This window comes from Oncorhynchus mykiss, chromosome 13 (genome assembly GCF_013265735.2).
Source record: "Oncorhynchus mykiss isolate Arlee chromosome 13, USDA_OmykA_1.1, whole genome shotgun sequence".
NCBI lineage: Eukaryota > Metazoa > Chordata > Actinopteri > Salmoniformes > Salmonidae > Oncorhynchus > Oncorhynchus mykiss.
In genome coordinates, this window is record NC_048577.1 from 44,072,125 (window position 1) to 44,089,497 (window position 17,373).

General features: G+C 43.2%; 1 protein-coding gene across 3 annotated transcripts; it reads right to left on the reverse strand.

The window, feature by feature from the left end:
• Window positions 1–314: 314 nt before the first annotated feature.
• Window positions 315–15,528, reverse strand: tlcd4b (TLC domain containing 4b). 3 transcript variants are annotated; one of them, XM_021558117.2, is made up of 7 exons: window positions 15,085–15,528; window positions 13,123–13,275; window positions 7,837–7,926; window positions 4,499–4,557; window positions 4,273–4,367; window positions 4,028–4,101; window positions 315–3,925 (listed from the first exon to the last, which is right to left on the reverse strand). In XM_021558117.2, exons 2-7 carry the CDS (start codon window positions 13,266–13,268, stop codon window positions 3,589–3,591), a joined length of 801 nt encoding a protein of 266 aa, XP_021413792.1. In that variant the 5' UTR covers window positions 13,269–13,275; window positions 15,085–15,528; the 3' UTR covers window positions 315–3,588. The 3 variants fall into 3 exon arrangements, with proteins under 3 accessions (XP_021413792.1, XP_021413793.1, XP_036797095.1); XM_021558118.2 differs by lacking the exon at window positions 15,085–15,528 and adding an exon at window positions 14,684–14,965; XM_036941200.1 differs by lacking the exon at window positions 15,085–15,528 and adding an exon at window positions 14,233–14,476.
• Between the last annotated feature and the right edge of the window lie 1,845 nt (window positions 15,529–17,373).

Sequence of the window (17,373 nt, forward strand, 5' to 3'; positions counted from 1 at the left end):
GACCACTCTGCCACTCAGTAGCCCTACATATATGTACATACCTAAGCATTTCACTGTTAGTCTACACCTGTTGTTTACGAAGCATGTAACAATTAAAATGTTATGGACTAGCTAGACTGGACTGATCCAAACATACCTTAGAAGGCTTAGAACCATCCAACACTGCTGTACGCATTCTGACTACGATGCATCCAACATGCAGTATTTTCATGAAATTGTCTCAGTTTGTGTGCACCAGTGTAAACAAAATACCTGAAAGTCAATGGTGTTTGAATTGTTAATCTGAAGCCAAAAAGCAACAATTGAGACAAATCTTTTTTCTGTCTTCAAATTTATTGAAGAGCAAAACTTTCAAGTAATTCTGAACTTTCAGTGCTACAACGACATCATTAGTAGTGGTCATTGTAGACAGACAATCTAAATCACATGGTGTTGAGACAGGGACCCTAAGGCCTGTGTACTGTTCTTTTCACATTAAAATATTCAGAAAATAATGTAACAAATGTCATTGCATTAAAATAATAAAAAAACAACCAAAAACCCACTGGCAACATTTGATCTATGCTTTTTTTCCTCATTAGTTGATGTTCACTCGTTTCATCACCATCATGAATATTAGTTATTTTCTTGACTTAATTTGTTCCATCTCCGCACCTCCTTGTGACTGAAAGGATGCGACTGCTGCGGTCTACAGATCTGCTCCACAGGTGAAGCAGGACTATCCGAGAGAGTCCACAAAAAGCTGGGGCAAGAATTCATGGATTCAGTCAAAGGTTATTTACTGGCTAATCCATTGCATGTAGTATCAAATGGCTAAAAGTCTTGAGACGCTGCTAAGTTCAACCTTACACAAGAGATGAAATGCAGCTGAAATAAATGCAACGGTTCTACCAGTTCTTCCAGGAGCTACAACATGTCCTCATTTCTCACCAGGGCCCGAGTCCATCTGTACCTTCTCTTAATACACAATGTTAGCCTTTCAAAGGGATAGAAGGCCACACGGTTATTTCTTGCGGATACAAGTGCACTCGGGCATGATGTTACAGAAACCGCCGTGTCACTTCCTCATTTCCAAAAACCAAAACTATTTTAAAATCACCCAGAGGTCTACATTGCAATTCAACACACCACAGACACACTGAAGCCAATGAAACACTTAACATCCAATTAATAGCTTGTACAAACTTTGGACATTGTGCAGAAGTACAACCTCTCTCACAGGCATCCGAAGCAGACAAACGCACACCACAGCCTACTGGTGAACCAGAAATCTCATCATCAGGCTACACATGTACTCAGTTGAAAATATTGTTTTCTTGACTGATGAATGATAAACATGTTGCTCTATTCACAGCTTGAAGTATTGGAGGACTGGGTGAGAAGAGTGAGCTGAATCTCACTAGCTTCTCAACCGAGCTGAAGTAGCTGAATAACTACATGACAATAATTACATTTCCAATCTCATCTTCATTCTGGTCATAACCAGCAGCCTCTAAGCCACTTCGCACTCCTCCTAATGTCACTAGAACCACCACAACATTCATATCGAGGCCTGCTCCCGTATTCAGAAGAAAAACAAGCAGGCCCTACAGAGGGGTCCACTTTGGAGAATACTTATCTGGATTCATTATTGTGCAGGGTACAAAAATATATACATAACAGTATCCATAGAGAGAAGAGATTACAATAGCGAGAAAAAAAGAAAAACAGCAGTTTTACATTAAAATGTCATGCTAATCTCTACCGGACTGCATTAAGATTTCCTGTTTGCGTAAAGGCACGACAATACAACCCTCCTAGGTGGTACATGGAGGGTCTCAAAAGGTTATTGCTCCACCATGGGGAGTGTGCTTTAATTCCACAGTGAAAAGTCAAACATTTCAGACCCCCCGTCCCAAACGACGTCAACGCTTTAGGGACAGGGAGGAGGACAGAAAACAAAACACTTAACATGCACTCAATACAGCTGGGTGAAACACATAAAATACACTGATTAAAATGAAGTGCAGAGGAACCCATAGATTAATGCAATTCATATTTATCCTGTTTAGTGATCCAAACTAGAGTATAAATCATCATAATCCAACGTTTCCTTAACAAGCTCTGATTTGAATCAATCAATTCAACTTGATTTGAAAGGAAGATTTCCAACTGAGTAATACAGTAGGACTTTACATGGCTACACATATAGTACAACATTGCCAGCGTATGGCTGTTCTTGTCAGATAGGTCATTCATAATTGATCTTACATGAATATCTATAGAAACGATTGGGAACATCACATTTCCAGCATTCCTATGGCTGCCACTCTGTAGGCAGAACAGCACCTAAAACAGGAGAATGCTTCCCCCCCTAAAGGGACCCGCTCTTGTTCCAAATTCAGTTCTCAATAGAACACAGAAAATAGAGGAGAAAAATGGAAGTTAAAATCCCCAGAGGTACCTTAGATAGACACTAGAACAAGGGTTGTGTTTAACAGTAGTGTTACACTGCAGCGGCTGGGAAAATCTCCAGAGAAACAGAGAAAACGTCCTTTCCAGTCCACTGAACTAGAGATAATGGATGAGATCTTTCCAAAGGCTAAAACATCTTTACAGAAGGAGAAAACAACTCATTGTGATTATTCTCATATGGAGGGACTGACAAGTCTTTATAAGGCAGGGGAGAGGTAGAACAGAAGCATCAAACTGGATGGATTTAACCGCTCCGCTGTGACAGAGGGTTATGATAGTGTAGTGAAGTTAAGACGCGTTGTCAATTCCTGGTTTTGAGGTTGAGTAACAGGAGGAACAAATGGGATAACTGAGATCCCAGAGACACAAACAGAGCACAGCCAGACCCTGGACGAGATGAGGCAAAAGCGTCCAATAAAAAAACAATGATTCCGGAGAGTTGGCGGCAGCGGTAGGATCCAATCCCCACATCCCTGTCTCCATTTCCCCTGGATGTGCATCCAGGCTGTGGATGGGAAATCCAGTGGTGATTCAATCTGAACTGTTGCTGTGAGAAGGGGACCGGTCTGCTGGCGATGTAGGTGGTGTTCATAAAAAGGAGGCCATCAGCAAATGCAGTAAGAGGCATTGCGGTGTCTCGGTCTGTCAAACTAGCACACTAACAGGTACTTATTCTGAGGGCAAAGCAGGAGGCTCCCCTCTGGGTGGACGGGTCAGGGAACTGAAAAGGGTAAAGGATGATGGCCGAGGGAGTCTCTGACAGAGCCAGAGTACGGTTTCTTCTTTTATTGCTTTCTACCTGTCCATCACAGGCACTTCAGATGACTAAGTTTGGGTTGAAGTTGAAGGTGAACAAGAATGAGTTTACTTAACAGCTACTCTGTCATCTCCAACCAAACCCAGCCAGGGTACCACCATACCATTGATGAAACACTGAGGTACAGAAGCTAGTGTGGGACCAGTCTCATTCTGTGAGGCTGAATCTGATGAGGACCTGAATCCATTCGGCTGCATGATTTCTGGGTATGGAGATAATAGCAAGGCTGGAGCTAGCAGGGGCTATAAGAGCCCTTGAAGTCCTTCCTGTCGCCCTTCCACAGAGTCTGTCTATCTCCCCCCTCCGGCCAGTATCTCTTAGTCTGTGTGGTTATTCACATGGTTCTGCTTGAGCGGGGAGACCTCTTTGGCCTTCCTGCCGCTGGCGCCCATCATGACCTTGTAGCAGCCGCGGGCGATCTTGTACATCCAGATGGTGTTGAGGATGTCCAGGGCGATACAGGATGTGATCCAGGCCACCTGAGCACCGATGCCCAAGCGCTCAAAGGCCTCCGTTCCGAAGGTGGCAAACACCCGAGCCCAGTAGGGAGGCATGACGAAGATGCGCACCATGAAGAAGACCACTGCCATGGCCATGCCGTTGGCCACAACCAAGCGGTCCGAGCGAGGGTACTTCAGCACCTCGTAGAACCACCTATACGTGGAGGAGAAAGGAATAATGTCAACACTGACAGAGGTAGGGGCTGATAAACAGGAGGAGTATTCATTAATATAGGGTAAACGAGAGCTAGCTTACCTTTGGTTCACAAAAGGTGTGGATAACTCTGAAATTAGACGGAAGTTGGCGAAATAGGGAAGCACGCCACGAGACTGCAGAGAGCGTAAAGACGTATTACCACAAACAGACATGGGCAGAAATAAACTAAAAACAGACTAAATGTGCAACACATCTTTAGAAAGAAGACGTGAGTATTTCAATACCAAAACCCAAAGAGCCATCTAATATTAGCCACTGTGCTCATGGTTTTCCCCCAGACTCACCAAGACATATCCATATGCATAGAGCGCCGCCAAGTGGTGGCAGACAAAAAAGCTGTCCCCCATTGTGCTCCAGTTAGTGGCCAGAAGCACAAGGTCTACACAGAACAACAAGTGGGTAGTTAGCACACAGTTTATTATTTTCATCTACTGTCTACAGGGAAATGTGGATGGTTTATTATTATACAAAAGGGTAAACATGAGGAGAGAGAGAGAGAGAGAGACTCACCATAGAGCAAATAACCACATGTTATGGCCACATTAAGTTTCACTAGTCCAGGCTCCCCCCTGTACAGCAAAAACAAAACAAAGTGTTCTTTCAGAATAACAGTTGCCACATTACAGATTAATGCAGTAAAACTACAGTAAAACAGAAACAAAAGCTACTTACGATTTCACAGAAATCTAGTAAAGTCCACAAAACATTCTACATACTGTATTAGTGAAGTCCACAAAACATTCTACATACTGTATTAGTGAAGTCCACAAAACATTCTACATACTGTATTAGTGAAGTCCACTGCAGGGGTCTCCATTGAGAGTTCATTTAAATAAAATGAAACTTCTAACTACAATCTTTTTTCTAGCATTCAAATAGGCACATTTTTCTCATGGCCATGTCAAGAGTCAGTCTTGCTACTGCTGACATACTGTAGTCCAGGGAAGGTCCAGTTTAAACAGCACTGTGTTGACAAATGCATTGTGCTCACACACAGAGGGTGTGTTTCTGTTTGCCTGCTGTACCCTTGTGTAATTGTGTGCTCATGGACAAATACGTGTCAGGATGTGTGTACATGTACTATATGCAGGCTACTGCTCACATACTGTAAGAATGAGAACCACTTCTCTTGACTGTAGGAGTGGATTGTACGACTCAGTTGCTTGGACAAGGTTTGGGCAACGCCATGGTTATCAGTTCACCGTATCACATGGGCCACATTTACTGCCTAGGCCTGGGTGTCGACTAGAGTTCAAGAGGCACTTGACAAGAGCATCTGCTAAGTGACTGTGGTCATAATGTGTGTCCGTCTCAGTAAAGTGACACGAACTGATTTTGTCCTCGCTCTCCATCACAGGTATCCTGTTGCTGAGGGCGGGGTCATGGCTCTCTGTGACAGCTCACCACGACGTGCTCTCTGGATCAGAGGGGGGCTCCACGTGACACCGCCCTCCTTCACCTCTACCGCCCTCCCTCACCTCTACCCCAACGTACCCTGAACGGGTATGTCTGAGTGCAACATCCTCTCTAAACCCCACTCATGTAGCCACGATCAATGTCATATGCAGCCAATCTTTTCTCCACGTCCTCATGTTTACTGTACATCCTGGAGCCCACCCATAAGCCTAATAATCTATTCAACCATATAGAGAATCAAAGCCATTCGTAGATAAACTTGTGAAACTGTTAAAGCTAAGATAAACTTCAGACAGATCAACAGGAGGGGTCAGGATGAGATCGGTCCAAAGATTCTCAGATTCCATCACTGATCCAGGTATGGCAGGACAGCAGGTAGCCTAGTGGTTAGAGGCGAGCCAGCAACCGGACGGTTGCCAGTTTGAATCCCGGGTCTGCCAGGAAAAATCTGTTGGGAAGTGAGCTGGCAACCGGAGGGTTGCTGGTATCAAATCCTAGATTCCATTGCGTCCATGAGCGAGGCACTTAACCCCCCCAGCAACAGCTCCCCGGGCGCCCAGTGTGGTAGTCCCCTGCACCTCTATATTTATGTGTATGTATGAGTCTTTTGGAGGTGTTGGGTTAAAAAGTGGAAGTCACAGTTCAGTTGGACCTTGTGTGTATTTGACCAATAAAGGGATCTTAATGTTACAGTAAACCACACCTGGGGTTACATCACTGGACTCTATTGTTTAAAAACAATTGAGTCTGTATTCTGCACTCACTGGTTACATCGTACTTTTTTTGTTTTGTTTGTTTTTTGTTGTTGAATTTTACCCCCTTTTTCTCCCCAATTTCGTGGTATCCAATTGTTAGTAGCTACTATCATCACTACAACTCCCGTAGGGCTCGGGAGAGACGAAGGTCGAAAGTCATGCGTCCTCCGATACACAACCCAACCAAGCAGCACTGCTTCTTAAAACAGAGCGCGCATCCAACCCGGAAGCCAGCCGCACCAATGTGTCGGAGGAAACACCGTGCACCTGGCAACCTTGGTTAGCGCGCACTGCGCCTGGCCCGCAACAGGAGTCGCTGGTGCGCAATGAGACAAGGATATCCCTACCGGCAAAACCCTCCCTAACCCGGACGACGCTAGGCCAATTGTGCGTCGCCCCACGGACCTCGAGCCTGGGCACGAACCCAGAGTCTCTGGTGGCACAGCTGGCGCTGCAGTACAGCGCCCTTGACCACTGCGCCACCCGGGAGGCCTACATCGTACCTTTAAAGCTCAGATAAACCAATCAAGCGATGTGAAGGAGGCGGATTTGGAAAACGCTTTGGATTGATTGGATTATGACGACAAAACCCAGGCAGAACTGCCAGAGTGACGTTGCAAGAAGCTGAATCTGTCACAATGCAGGTTTTGTGGGCGGTTTGTTATGTGAAGCCCAGCACAATGCCAGTCTGTGGCATGTCTAAATGATGCTGTAATGCAATCAGATTGTCTGAGGATTTAATGCTTACGCCATTCAGTGTTGCAATAAGAGGAACTAGCTACTGCGCTAGCAAAATAACATGACTACCAGTCTAAATAGAGGAAAAGTAAGAGACTAAAAGAGATGGGCAGGAAAGCAAATACATAAGAGACAAAAGGACAGTGCCAATACTACACAGACAAAGACCAAAACAAAGGAAAAAAACAAGACAACATGGCTTGGGCTGGGAGGGTACAACAATTACACCCCTATTAAACAAACCCTATGAGAGTAAAGGAACAACAAAGAAAGAAGGAAAAAGAGAGTAGTCTAAATGTGAGACATTTGGACACAGAGCAGATGAAGGGGGGTGGCAGGACTCCTCCCCATTGGCCCTTCACTTCCCCTTTTCTCCGCTACATCAGCGACAGACAGACAATGAGAGCGAGGGAAGTGCTGTATTGATCAGACAGCCAGAGACGCAGGGTGCTGCTGGGGGTCAGGGGGACTCAGGGGAGACAGTCACCAGGAGGGGAGGGGGGAGGAAGAGGGAGGGGGGGGCTGAAGACTGGGCTGATGTTGTTTGCTATGAAAGGGAGCCTTGTTGGCAGGACTCTGGCCTGTCTGATCAGAGGAAGAGAGGAAGAGAAACAGAAGGAGAGAAACACGAGTAGAAGACAGAAAGAGGAGAGCAAAGAGAGTAGAAGACAGAAACATAAGGGAGAGGGAGGGAGAAGGGGAAATTACCATTCCTTTCTTTCAGGATACAATGATGTAATCACAGTCAGCAGTAGGAGAGAGAACATAGAAAAGACAATGAAAGGACACATCCACTGAATCTACACCTCTGGAGACTCCACCAAGATTTCTCTCTGACAGTGGGGAATGGCAGCATCATCCTTCCCACCCTCTTGGGGTAGGCTAGTAGCCATGGCTGCTAGAGTGACAGAAAGCAGACAGTAATGAAGTTCATCTTACCAGACGGGGTCTGCGTTGACAGCATCATCAAACCACAGGATGTAGAGACAGAAGAGGCCCACGATCAGGGCATGGACAGTGGACACCAATCTGGGCAAGCACACAGAAACAGAGACAGTCAGCGCCATGGCATAGAATGATGCAAGACTAGCACCACGGCAGCAGTAATACTAATAAACAGTTCAAGTAACATCCATTATAGCACTGAGAAAACACTGAAGAAACCTCATTTGGGCCGTGTGGAACCTTGGCAATCAAACTAATTTGAAGGAGAATCGTGTGTGTGTGTGTGTGTGTGTGTAAAACTACTCAGGTCTCGTTGACCTCTGGGATATCTGGGCTAGTGAAGAGAACTCCAGTGCTACCACGCCTCTTATCGCCCCTCACCAGCACACACAGTCCCCAGACCCTGAGCACACCAGCTGTCCCACAGGCCTAGCAATGCTGGCTCCACAAACCAGCCAATGTACAATGAACATTGTTATTTTTAGTGTCACCATTATAACATGACTATCAGAGAGCATAACTGCCATGACCAAGGAGGAGAGTGGAATTTGAGACAGTCTCTTATGAAGCAGAAGGGGCAAGAGCATTTGCTCTCCCTCTAGCCCCTCCCTCCATCTAGCTAGGCCGCGTTCCTTAGCCTACTCCTCAGGGTTACATCTCTGCTGTGCATCTTTCTGTAGATATGCTCTGTGTACCTTTACAAGCAAAGCTTGAATAAATAACACACTGACACACTGGGAGCCGTTATGCAATGAAGGGTAACTTTGTATCAAACTTCAACCACTATCAGTGAGTCACCTTTGGCTTGTTATGCCATTGTACACACATCCTGTAGCAGTGTTTAGTGTGCATGAACCCTGTATGAACTGAGGCTCAGGACTCCCCCCAACAGGTGAATTGCGATCAACTGGTGGATCTCCAAGGCATTCCTAGTCGATCGACAAACCTTTCTGTAAAAAAACGAAACGATAAAGCCTTGTGTTCCTATTTTATTTGTCTCGGGCTGTTGGTGGTAGGTGCAACCGATTCAGCTGCCCTGTGTGCCAAGTAGCTGAACTGTTGCCATTTTGAACCATTTCTTTCATGTGTCTGAAGGTACAAACTCTGCCTTCCCGGCGGGGCTGGAGAGCAAATCAAGTGCACTATAGGCCTACTGCTGGCCAATCGGGTGGCTCAGATTACTGTATTGGCAGTAACGTAGCAGGCATAAAAGAAAGCTACAGCAAAATTGATACTGTGAGATTTCAAAATGTTTAAAACCCATGACTAGAGAAACTGTCAACAAATATGTCAAAGAACTGCTGTTTTATGAGTGAGATCACATTAAAGTTCTCCCTCAGCACTGTCAACACTTTGTATTCAACACTTTTATAAGCCATAAAACACATGTTCTTCCTATTTCCACTCAGCGCTACAACAAGCACTGCAGCAGTAATGAATGAGTAGGAAAGTGTATCTATAGGCTTGCATTGCTGTTATTATTAGCGTTTTGGGTCTTTTAATAGTTCACTTTCTCTGTTCATAGGAGTAACAACATGAATATGTGCATGAGGCAGAAATAACGGTGCAACTCGAGTTACAGTGCCTTGCGAAAGTATTCGGCCCCCTTGAACTTTGCGACCTTTTGCCACATTTCAGGCTTCAAACATAAAGATATAAAACTGTATTTTTTTGTGAAGAATCAACAACAAGTGGGACACAATCATGAAGTGGAACTTTTTTAACAAATCAAAAACTGAAAAATTAGGCGTGCAAAATGATTCAGCACCTTTACTTTCAGTGCAGCAAACTCTCTCCAGAAGTTCAGTGAGGATCTCTGAATGATCCAATGTTGACCTAAGTGACTAATGATGATAAATACAATCCACCTGTGTGTAATCAAGTCTCCGTATAAATGCACCTGCACTGTGATAGTCTCAGAGGTCCGTTAAAAGCGCAGAGAGCATCATGAAGAACAAGGAACACATCAGGCAGGTCCGAGATACTGTTGTGAAGAAGTTTAAAGCCGGATTTGGATACAAAAAGATTTCCCAAGCTTTAAACATCCCAAGGAGCACTGTGCAAGCGATAATATTGAAATGGAAGGAGTATCAGACCACTGCAAATCTACCAAGACCTGGCCGTCCCTCTAAACTTTCAGCTCATACAAGGAGAAGACTGATCAGAGATGCAGCCAAGAGGCCCATGATCACTCTGATGAACTGCAGAGATCTACAGCTGAGGTGGGACTCTGTCCATAGGACAACAATCAGTCGTATATTGCACAAATCTGGCCTTTATGGAAGAGTGGCAAGAAGAAAGCCATTTCTTAAAGATGTCCATAAAAAGTGTTGTTTAAAGTTTGCCCCAAGCCACCTGGGAGACACACCAAACATGTGGAAGAAGGTGCTCTGGTCAGATGAAACCAAAATTGAACTTTTTGGCAACAATGCAAAACGTTATGTTTGGCGTAAAAGCAACACAGCTGAACACACCATCCCCACTGTCAAACATGGTGGTGGCAGCATCATGGTTTGGGCCTGCTTTTCTTCAGCAGGGACAGGGAAGATGGTTAAAATTGATGGGAAGATGGATGGAGCCAAATACAGGACCATTCTGGAAGAAAACCTGATGGAGTCTGCAAAAGACCTGAGACTGGGACGGAGATTTGTCTTCCAACAAGACAATGATCCAAAACATAAAGCAAAATCTACAATGGAATGGTTCAAAAATAAACATATCCAGGTGTTAGAATGGCCAAGTCAAAGTCCAGACCTGAATCCAATCGAGAATCTGTGGAAAGAACTGAAAACTGCTGTTCACAAATGCTCTCCATCCAACCTCACTGAGCTCGAGCTGTTTTGCAAGGAGGAATGGGAAAAAATTTCAGTCTCTCGATGTGCAAAACTGATAGAGACATACCCCAAGCGACTTACAGCTGTAATCGCAGCAAAAGGTGGCGCTACAAAGTATTAACTTAAGGGGGCTGAATAATTTTGCACGCCCAATTTTTCAGTTTTTGATTTGTTAAAAAAGTTTGAAATATCCAATAAATGTCGTTCCACTTCATGATTGTGTCCCACTTGTTGTTGATTCTTCACAAAAAAATACAGTTTTATATCTTTATGTTTGAAGCCTGAAATGTGGCAAAAGGTCGCAAAGTTCAAGGGGGCCGAATACTTTCGCAAGGCACTGTACCATCAGCTGGAAGACGGTGTCTCTTTTTGGTCAGTGTCAGTGGAGGAAAGGGAGAGGGGAGGGATGTTGAGGCGGAACCTCAGTCTGCTATTCTCTCCCTCCGCTGAGACTGACCATTAGATGCAGGCACCATCTGCCCAGTAAAATAAAAGACAAATTATTTAAATGTATTCTCAATCAGCTGTGCCTCAGAAGTAATGCAACAATGGATCTATTACCGGTGTGATCATATAGCCTTCCTCAAATTTTGAAGTATAATTAAAAAAAATGGCCCAACAACAATGCATTGGGCAATTCAAGCAAAACCAATATGAGGTGATAGTGTATAAATAATGACAAAGAGCTATTGTGTTACACTGTGCAATGTTAACAGTGAAAATCGCAGAATGGTGAACTTACTAAATGACAGAGGTTGACTGTGTGATATTAGGTTGCTTCTTGTGTAAATATTTTCTGTCTAGACTTTAAGATTTGTATAGCTTACTGCACAAACCTCATGGCTACAGTACTGTTTTTAATTGGTCAATGTTGCATTGGCGTACGTTTCTTTTGTAATGTAAAAAAAAAAAAACGGAACGGTAATTCTCGGCTTGCATTTTGACTCAGAAGGTGATCTCTATATATAATAATAACTACAACAATACTGGATGAACACTTATTTTAACTTAATAAATCAACTTAGTCTCAAATAAATAATGAAACCTATTCAATTTGGTTTAAATAATGCAAAAACAAAGTGTTGGAGAAGAAAGTAAAAGTGCAATATGTGCCATGTAAAAAAGCTAACGTTTAAATTCCTTGCTCAGAACATATGAAAGCTGGCGGTTCCTTTTAACATGCGTCAACAATATTCCCAGGTAAGAAGTTTTAGGTTGTAGTTATTATAGGACTACTTCTCTCTATACCATTTGTATTTCATATACCTTCGTCTATTGGATGTTCTCATAGGTACTTTAGTATTGCCAGCCTAATCTCAGGAATTGATAGGCTTGAAGTCATAAACAGTGCAATGCTTGAAGCACAGCGAAGAGCTGCTGGCAAATGCAGGACAGTGCCGTTTGAATGAATGCTTACGAGCCTGCTGCTGCCAGCCCTGCTCAGTCAGGCTGCTCTATCAAATCATAGACTTAATTATAATATAATAACACACAGAAATACAAGCCTTAGGTCATTAATATGGTCAAATTCGGAAACTATCATTTCAAAAAACAAAACGTTTATTCTTTCAGTGAAATACGGAACCATTCTGTATTTTATCTAACAGGTTGCATCCATAAGTCTAAATATTGCTGTTACATTGCACAACCTTCATTGTTATGTCATAATTAAGTACAATTCTAGCAAATTAATTAAGATCTTTGTTAGGAAGAAATGGTCTTCACACAGCTCGCAACGAGCCAGGCAGCCCAAACTGCTGCATATACCCCGACTCTGCTTGCACAGCACGCAAGAGAAGTGACAACTTCCCTAGTTAAAATAAATTCAAGTTAGCAGGCAATATTAACTAAATATGCAGGTTTAAAAATATATACTTGTGTATTGATTTTAAGAAAGGTGTTGATGTTTATGGTTAGGTACACATTGGTGCAATGACAGTGCTTTTTTCGCAAATGCGCTTGTTAAATCACCCGTTTGGCGAAGTAGGCTGGGATTCAATAATAAATTAACAGGCACCACATTGATTATATGCAAAGCAGGACAAGCTAGATAAACTAGTAATATCATCAACCATGTGTAGTTCACTAGTGATTATGTTAAGATTTATTGGTTTTTATAAGATAAGTTTAATGCTAGCTAGCACCTTACCTTGGCTCCTTGCTGCACTCGCATAACAGGTAGTCAGCCTGCCACGCAGTCTCCTCGTGGAGTGCAATGTAATCGGCCATAACCGGTGTCCAAAAATGCAGATTACCAATTGTTATGAAAACTTGAAATCAGCTCTAATTAAAATCGGCCATTCCGATAAATCGGTCAACCTCTATTTCTGACCTAAGATCAGTGTGCCTGCGTTAATGTCTGATAGAAGTGTGTTACAGCAGAAACGATACAATACTAGTCTATAATGTGAAACCTGTTAAGAGGCCTGTTGGAAGGGTATTGTACCTGGAGTTCCACTCAGTGAGCTTGGTGGAGGGCAGGCGGCCGTAGCCAGGGGTGAAGGTTGAGGAGAATAGCGGGCTGGCCACGGAGAAGAGCAGCTGAAACCCCACGAAGCTGCCAGCCACCACAGTCAACTCTCTTGTCTCCATCACTCACCTACAGTGTACCACACCAGGAGAGAGAAGGGTGAGAGGCATGTACTGTTACTGTACAGAAGACACAATACCCCTAGACTGGCAGGGGGAATGTAGAGGGGGGTGGGGTGGGGTGTGGGGGGGAAAGGAATAGGAGAAGAAGTGGAGGATGGAAGGAAGCAAAACAGGATGGCAAAGGAGGGACAGGAGGGCAAGGGAGAGAGCCATTGAAAAGGAGATGGTTGTAAAAGAGCAGAAACGAGAGAAAATAAATCATTCATTATTGGACAAATATTTTGCACAGGGATTAAATGTGCAATTGTGGCTAAGAATTGAAAGGAAAAATGATTGTAAAGAGCTAGATGTTCCTGTTGGTGAATGCACGCTATCAAGAGTCAGGGAATAATTTAGACCTGTGACACCAGGTGTGTACAATTAATTATCAGGTAGAACAGAAAACCAGCAGGCTCAGAACCTCATAGGGTAAGTCAGTACCCCTGGCCTAAATGTACAGACAATAGGACTGGACCCACAGAGCGACAGCCGAACAATAGGGAACACCCCATGTTCACTCGGTGTCTAGTGTCAAAATCAACACACATTTCCAGTACAAAGGAGCATTGGTACAGTACAGCCTAATGCCACTTTAGTCTGATACAAACACATTCACTGTTTAACATAGGCTACTACAAACCAACCACAGTTCCATGTGCTCTGAGCATGGATGTGAGGACAGGCAATTGTGTCAAGCTGATCAACACTATCACAGGAAACCGGTAGCTTAGCTACTGCAGTGGCCCATACAATAACGCCAGCTCTCCCTGGAATAGGCCTAACTCTGTAAGCAATCAGGAATTTGTAGTATTACCCAGATAGCATTTTGACTAATAAAATAGCAGTGTTTGAGAGAAGCCTCATTGTTCCAGAGCATGCTGATCATATGCTGCATGTGCTTCAATTATTCATTAGCATTCTTCACCTGGCAAGCTGGTTCTGACTGCCTAGGAGGGGAAAGGCCTGCATACCGACAACCACCATCCACTTTGACCTTGTTCTCCTGCACTCTATGCTGTTGTCAGCAAACTATGACCTTTTGGTATATCGACCAACACAAATAGAGGTTCAATTTCCCATGTTCCAGTGGAAATATAAAACGTCCCCTCTCTCCTGCAATGCATATGCCATTGAGGTTTTTAGAAGACAGATTGTGCAAAAATACAATGAATGTAATATTGGTTTAGTCTAAATGCAGCTCCTATGACGGTAAAATTACGACCTGCATTCTAGGCCAACTGACAAGTGATGAGATTTCCTTTCAATTTAATAAAGTCTTGGGATGCAGACAAATCCCCTCACCAACGCTTGGGTTAATGAGTACAATTACTTGCCCTGGCCTAGAGTTTAAAATAACGAGGATATTAAAACATAACTGGTAAATGGACAGCTTCTCCCGTCTGGTGTAGTGCTCTTTTTTTGCGGTTGCAGAGAGCTACATCATCATGCGTAACTTGTCAGCACAGTCCCTTGTTCTCTGCGGCGCGTGACACAGCAAACGTGTGCACGACAAGAAACGTGTACAATCCTTCGATTTTCGGAAACATTGTCGCCAGTAGTACACTTTCCAGTTTAGCCACAAGTTGACTAACCAAGCTAGCTACACGAATTGTGAGAGCACAGCTATTGACTAGAAAACAGTGCTATACTGCCACAACCAGGGTCGTATTGCGGTCACTAGCTAGATGTTTATTACATACAAATTGCAGTGCATTAGCTCAATGTATCACTGTGTTGTGAACAAAATAAGTGAAAGGCTAGCTAGATCAATAACTACCTGATATCAGTCGCATAGGTCTGAGTAAATTGGTATGGCTTCGGTTCAGCTGCCGTCTTCTTTCACTTTCTTAGGTAGCCAATTTAGCAAGTCAGCTAGCTAGCAGTAGCCCACTAGCTAGCTCTCTAGTGTACGTCCTCGTGAAAATGGCTATACGACGAAAGCAGCGACATTCATGCATAACTATTACAGTAACTAGATAATTGTGGATTCCAGGCTAATTTCCCTGCCACAATGAGTTCCAAGTTTTGCCTAAAATATAAAGTTGGAGTTAGACGTTTTGTTTTCCAATTGACAGCTAGCATTAACCTGTGACGCGAACACGCAGATACCACCCGCCCTCTAGCTCACACCCCTCGGTTTGGCCACACCCACAATAAACAAAGGCCACATTCATTACAGCATTATATTCTTCAATGACAAAGACATGGAACAGCTGATACCACTACCAATAGCATGCAAAGGCTTAGTTAGCATCGTTGCTATGATGAACCCTGCATTTGTATGATGTCCACAACTAAAACACGAAGGACTGCCGGCAGCTTGACAAGCTATTGAATAACACACCACAAATAGTTAGGTCATATTTTTACACTTGCCATAGGCCAATTAAATCAAGGCTACATTTTTTACATGAGCACATTTCCATATGTGTGTATTCCATATGTGTATTTTCCTTATTATAATTGGAAACTGAAAGGGTTTTACAGACAGAGCTATTATGAATCCAATTTATTTTGAAAGGAGTGGTTCTTTCTGTAATTGTATGGCTCTCTGCTGTCACCTACTGAGTCATCCTCCTGAGTCAAGGTTGTCTGTCTGGTTTCCCCAGCACAGGAGGCTGCTAAGGGGAGGATGGCTCATAATAATGCCAGGAATGGCGCAAATAATGCCAGGAATGGCGCAAATGGAATGGCATCAAACACATGGAAACCATGTGATTTATGTATTTGATATCATTCCAATTATTCCGCTCCAGCCATTACCATGAGCTCACCCTCCCCAATTAAGGTGCCATAACATCCTGTGTTCCCTGCACTTCCCATGTTAACACTTAGGTATTTGGCATTGATTATAAACTAGATTAGAGCCTTCTTGTAAATAGAAGGCCATGGGCTAGAGATCCAGTGACAAAGACAGTAAAGTGCTGAAAGAGTGGATGGAGACAGATGACACAGGTGAAAGTAATCCTATCGTTAACAATCAAGGGCTTCAAAGATTAACCAAACATGAACTGCTAATCAGAGCAGATTAAACACCACTCAGTCTTCCAAAAAAATCACGTCCTTGGGAGACATAATGCAATCACATGCAATGGAAATATGAAATGAAAACTACTTCAGGATTGTAAGAACAGTTATAGAATTTTTACAAATGCTATTTTTGTTATCTAACACTTCGTGAACTATTGCACAGAGTAGCACGTGTTTTTATTGACGTTCAGTTTAAAATTGAAGGGAAATACTGTTTCCCTTCCTGAGGTTTCATGGTCATGAGTGCAGGCAACATTCAAAACTTGCCCTACATAAACTGTGTGAGGGCAGTGCTTTGCCATGCCCACTGTTATCGGTATGCCTAGAGAAAGATAAAGGAAATCCTTATGGCAGGCCTCTAACATGTAGCCACTTATTCCATAAAGGCTGCTTTTAGCTAAATGAGGAAAACAGTATACAGTCCAGTATGGTACAGTGGTAAAGTACATGGCTTATTCCATAACATCTGCTTTCTGCTAAACTATGTGAATTGCTCAGATTGCTGCATTGACCTTTGGTCATACCACAGTGGATGTGTTTTTATAATTATATTTAAAATGCAGAATGCCTGCTCTGTGAACATAGCCTGTAGAATAACTGGCAGATAATTGACACCAAAGTGCTGCCTGGTTGTCTTACCATGTTTCTATCAGCACTAAGCAGTGGTATTAACAAGTCAATTCTTATCAGTTGTGACTAGATAGGCTACAGGTATGGACGGAAGTTACTTTTTGTAACAGGTTAGGAGAGCATTTTAGCTAACCCTAACCCTTTTCATAACCTCCATCTAATTATCCTAACCTTCTAAGCTCATTCTCTTAACCTGCAGCTTAAATTCTACTAACCTGCTACAAAAAAGTCACTTTCATCCATAGCTGTATATCATCTAGTCAAAACCATTCTAATAATTTTCTCCTGGTGCATGATGGGAGGTTGCTGTGTCTACCACAATCAAGGCTGTCAAACAGATTTAATTTCTGACCAAATCAAACAAATTGCCAGTAACACATTCTTTAAACACATTGTCACTCTTATT

What these genes read in the sequence shown, in the direction of transcription:
- tlcd4b (XM_021558117.2), bottom strand. Translation starts at nt 13,268, where the DNA reads ATGGAGACAAGAGAGTTGACTGTGGTGGCTGGCAGCTTCGTGGGGTTT. An exon ending in CTCACTGAGTGGAACTCCAG is followed by an intron (nt 7,927 to 13,122) that starts GTACAATACCCT and finishes GTGCTTGCCCAG; the next exon opens with ATTGGTGTCCACTGTCCATG. An exon ending in ATGTGGTTATTTGCTCTATG is followed by an intron (nt 4,368 to 4,498) that starts GTGAGTCTCTCT and finishes TGTTCTGTGTAG; the next exon opens with ACCTTGTGCTTCTGGCCACT.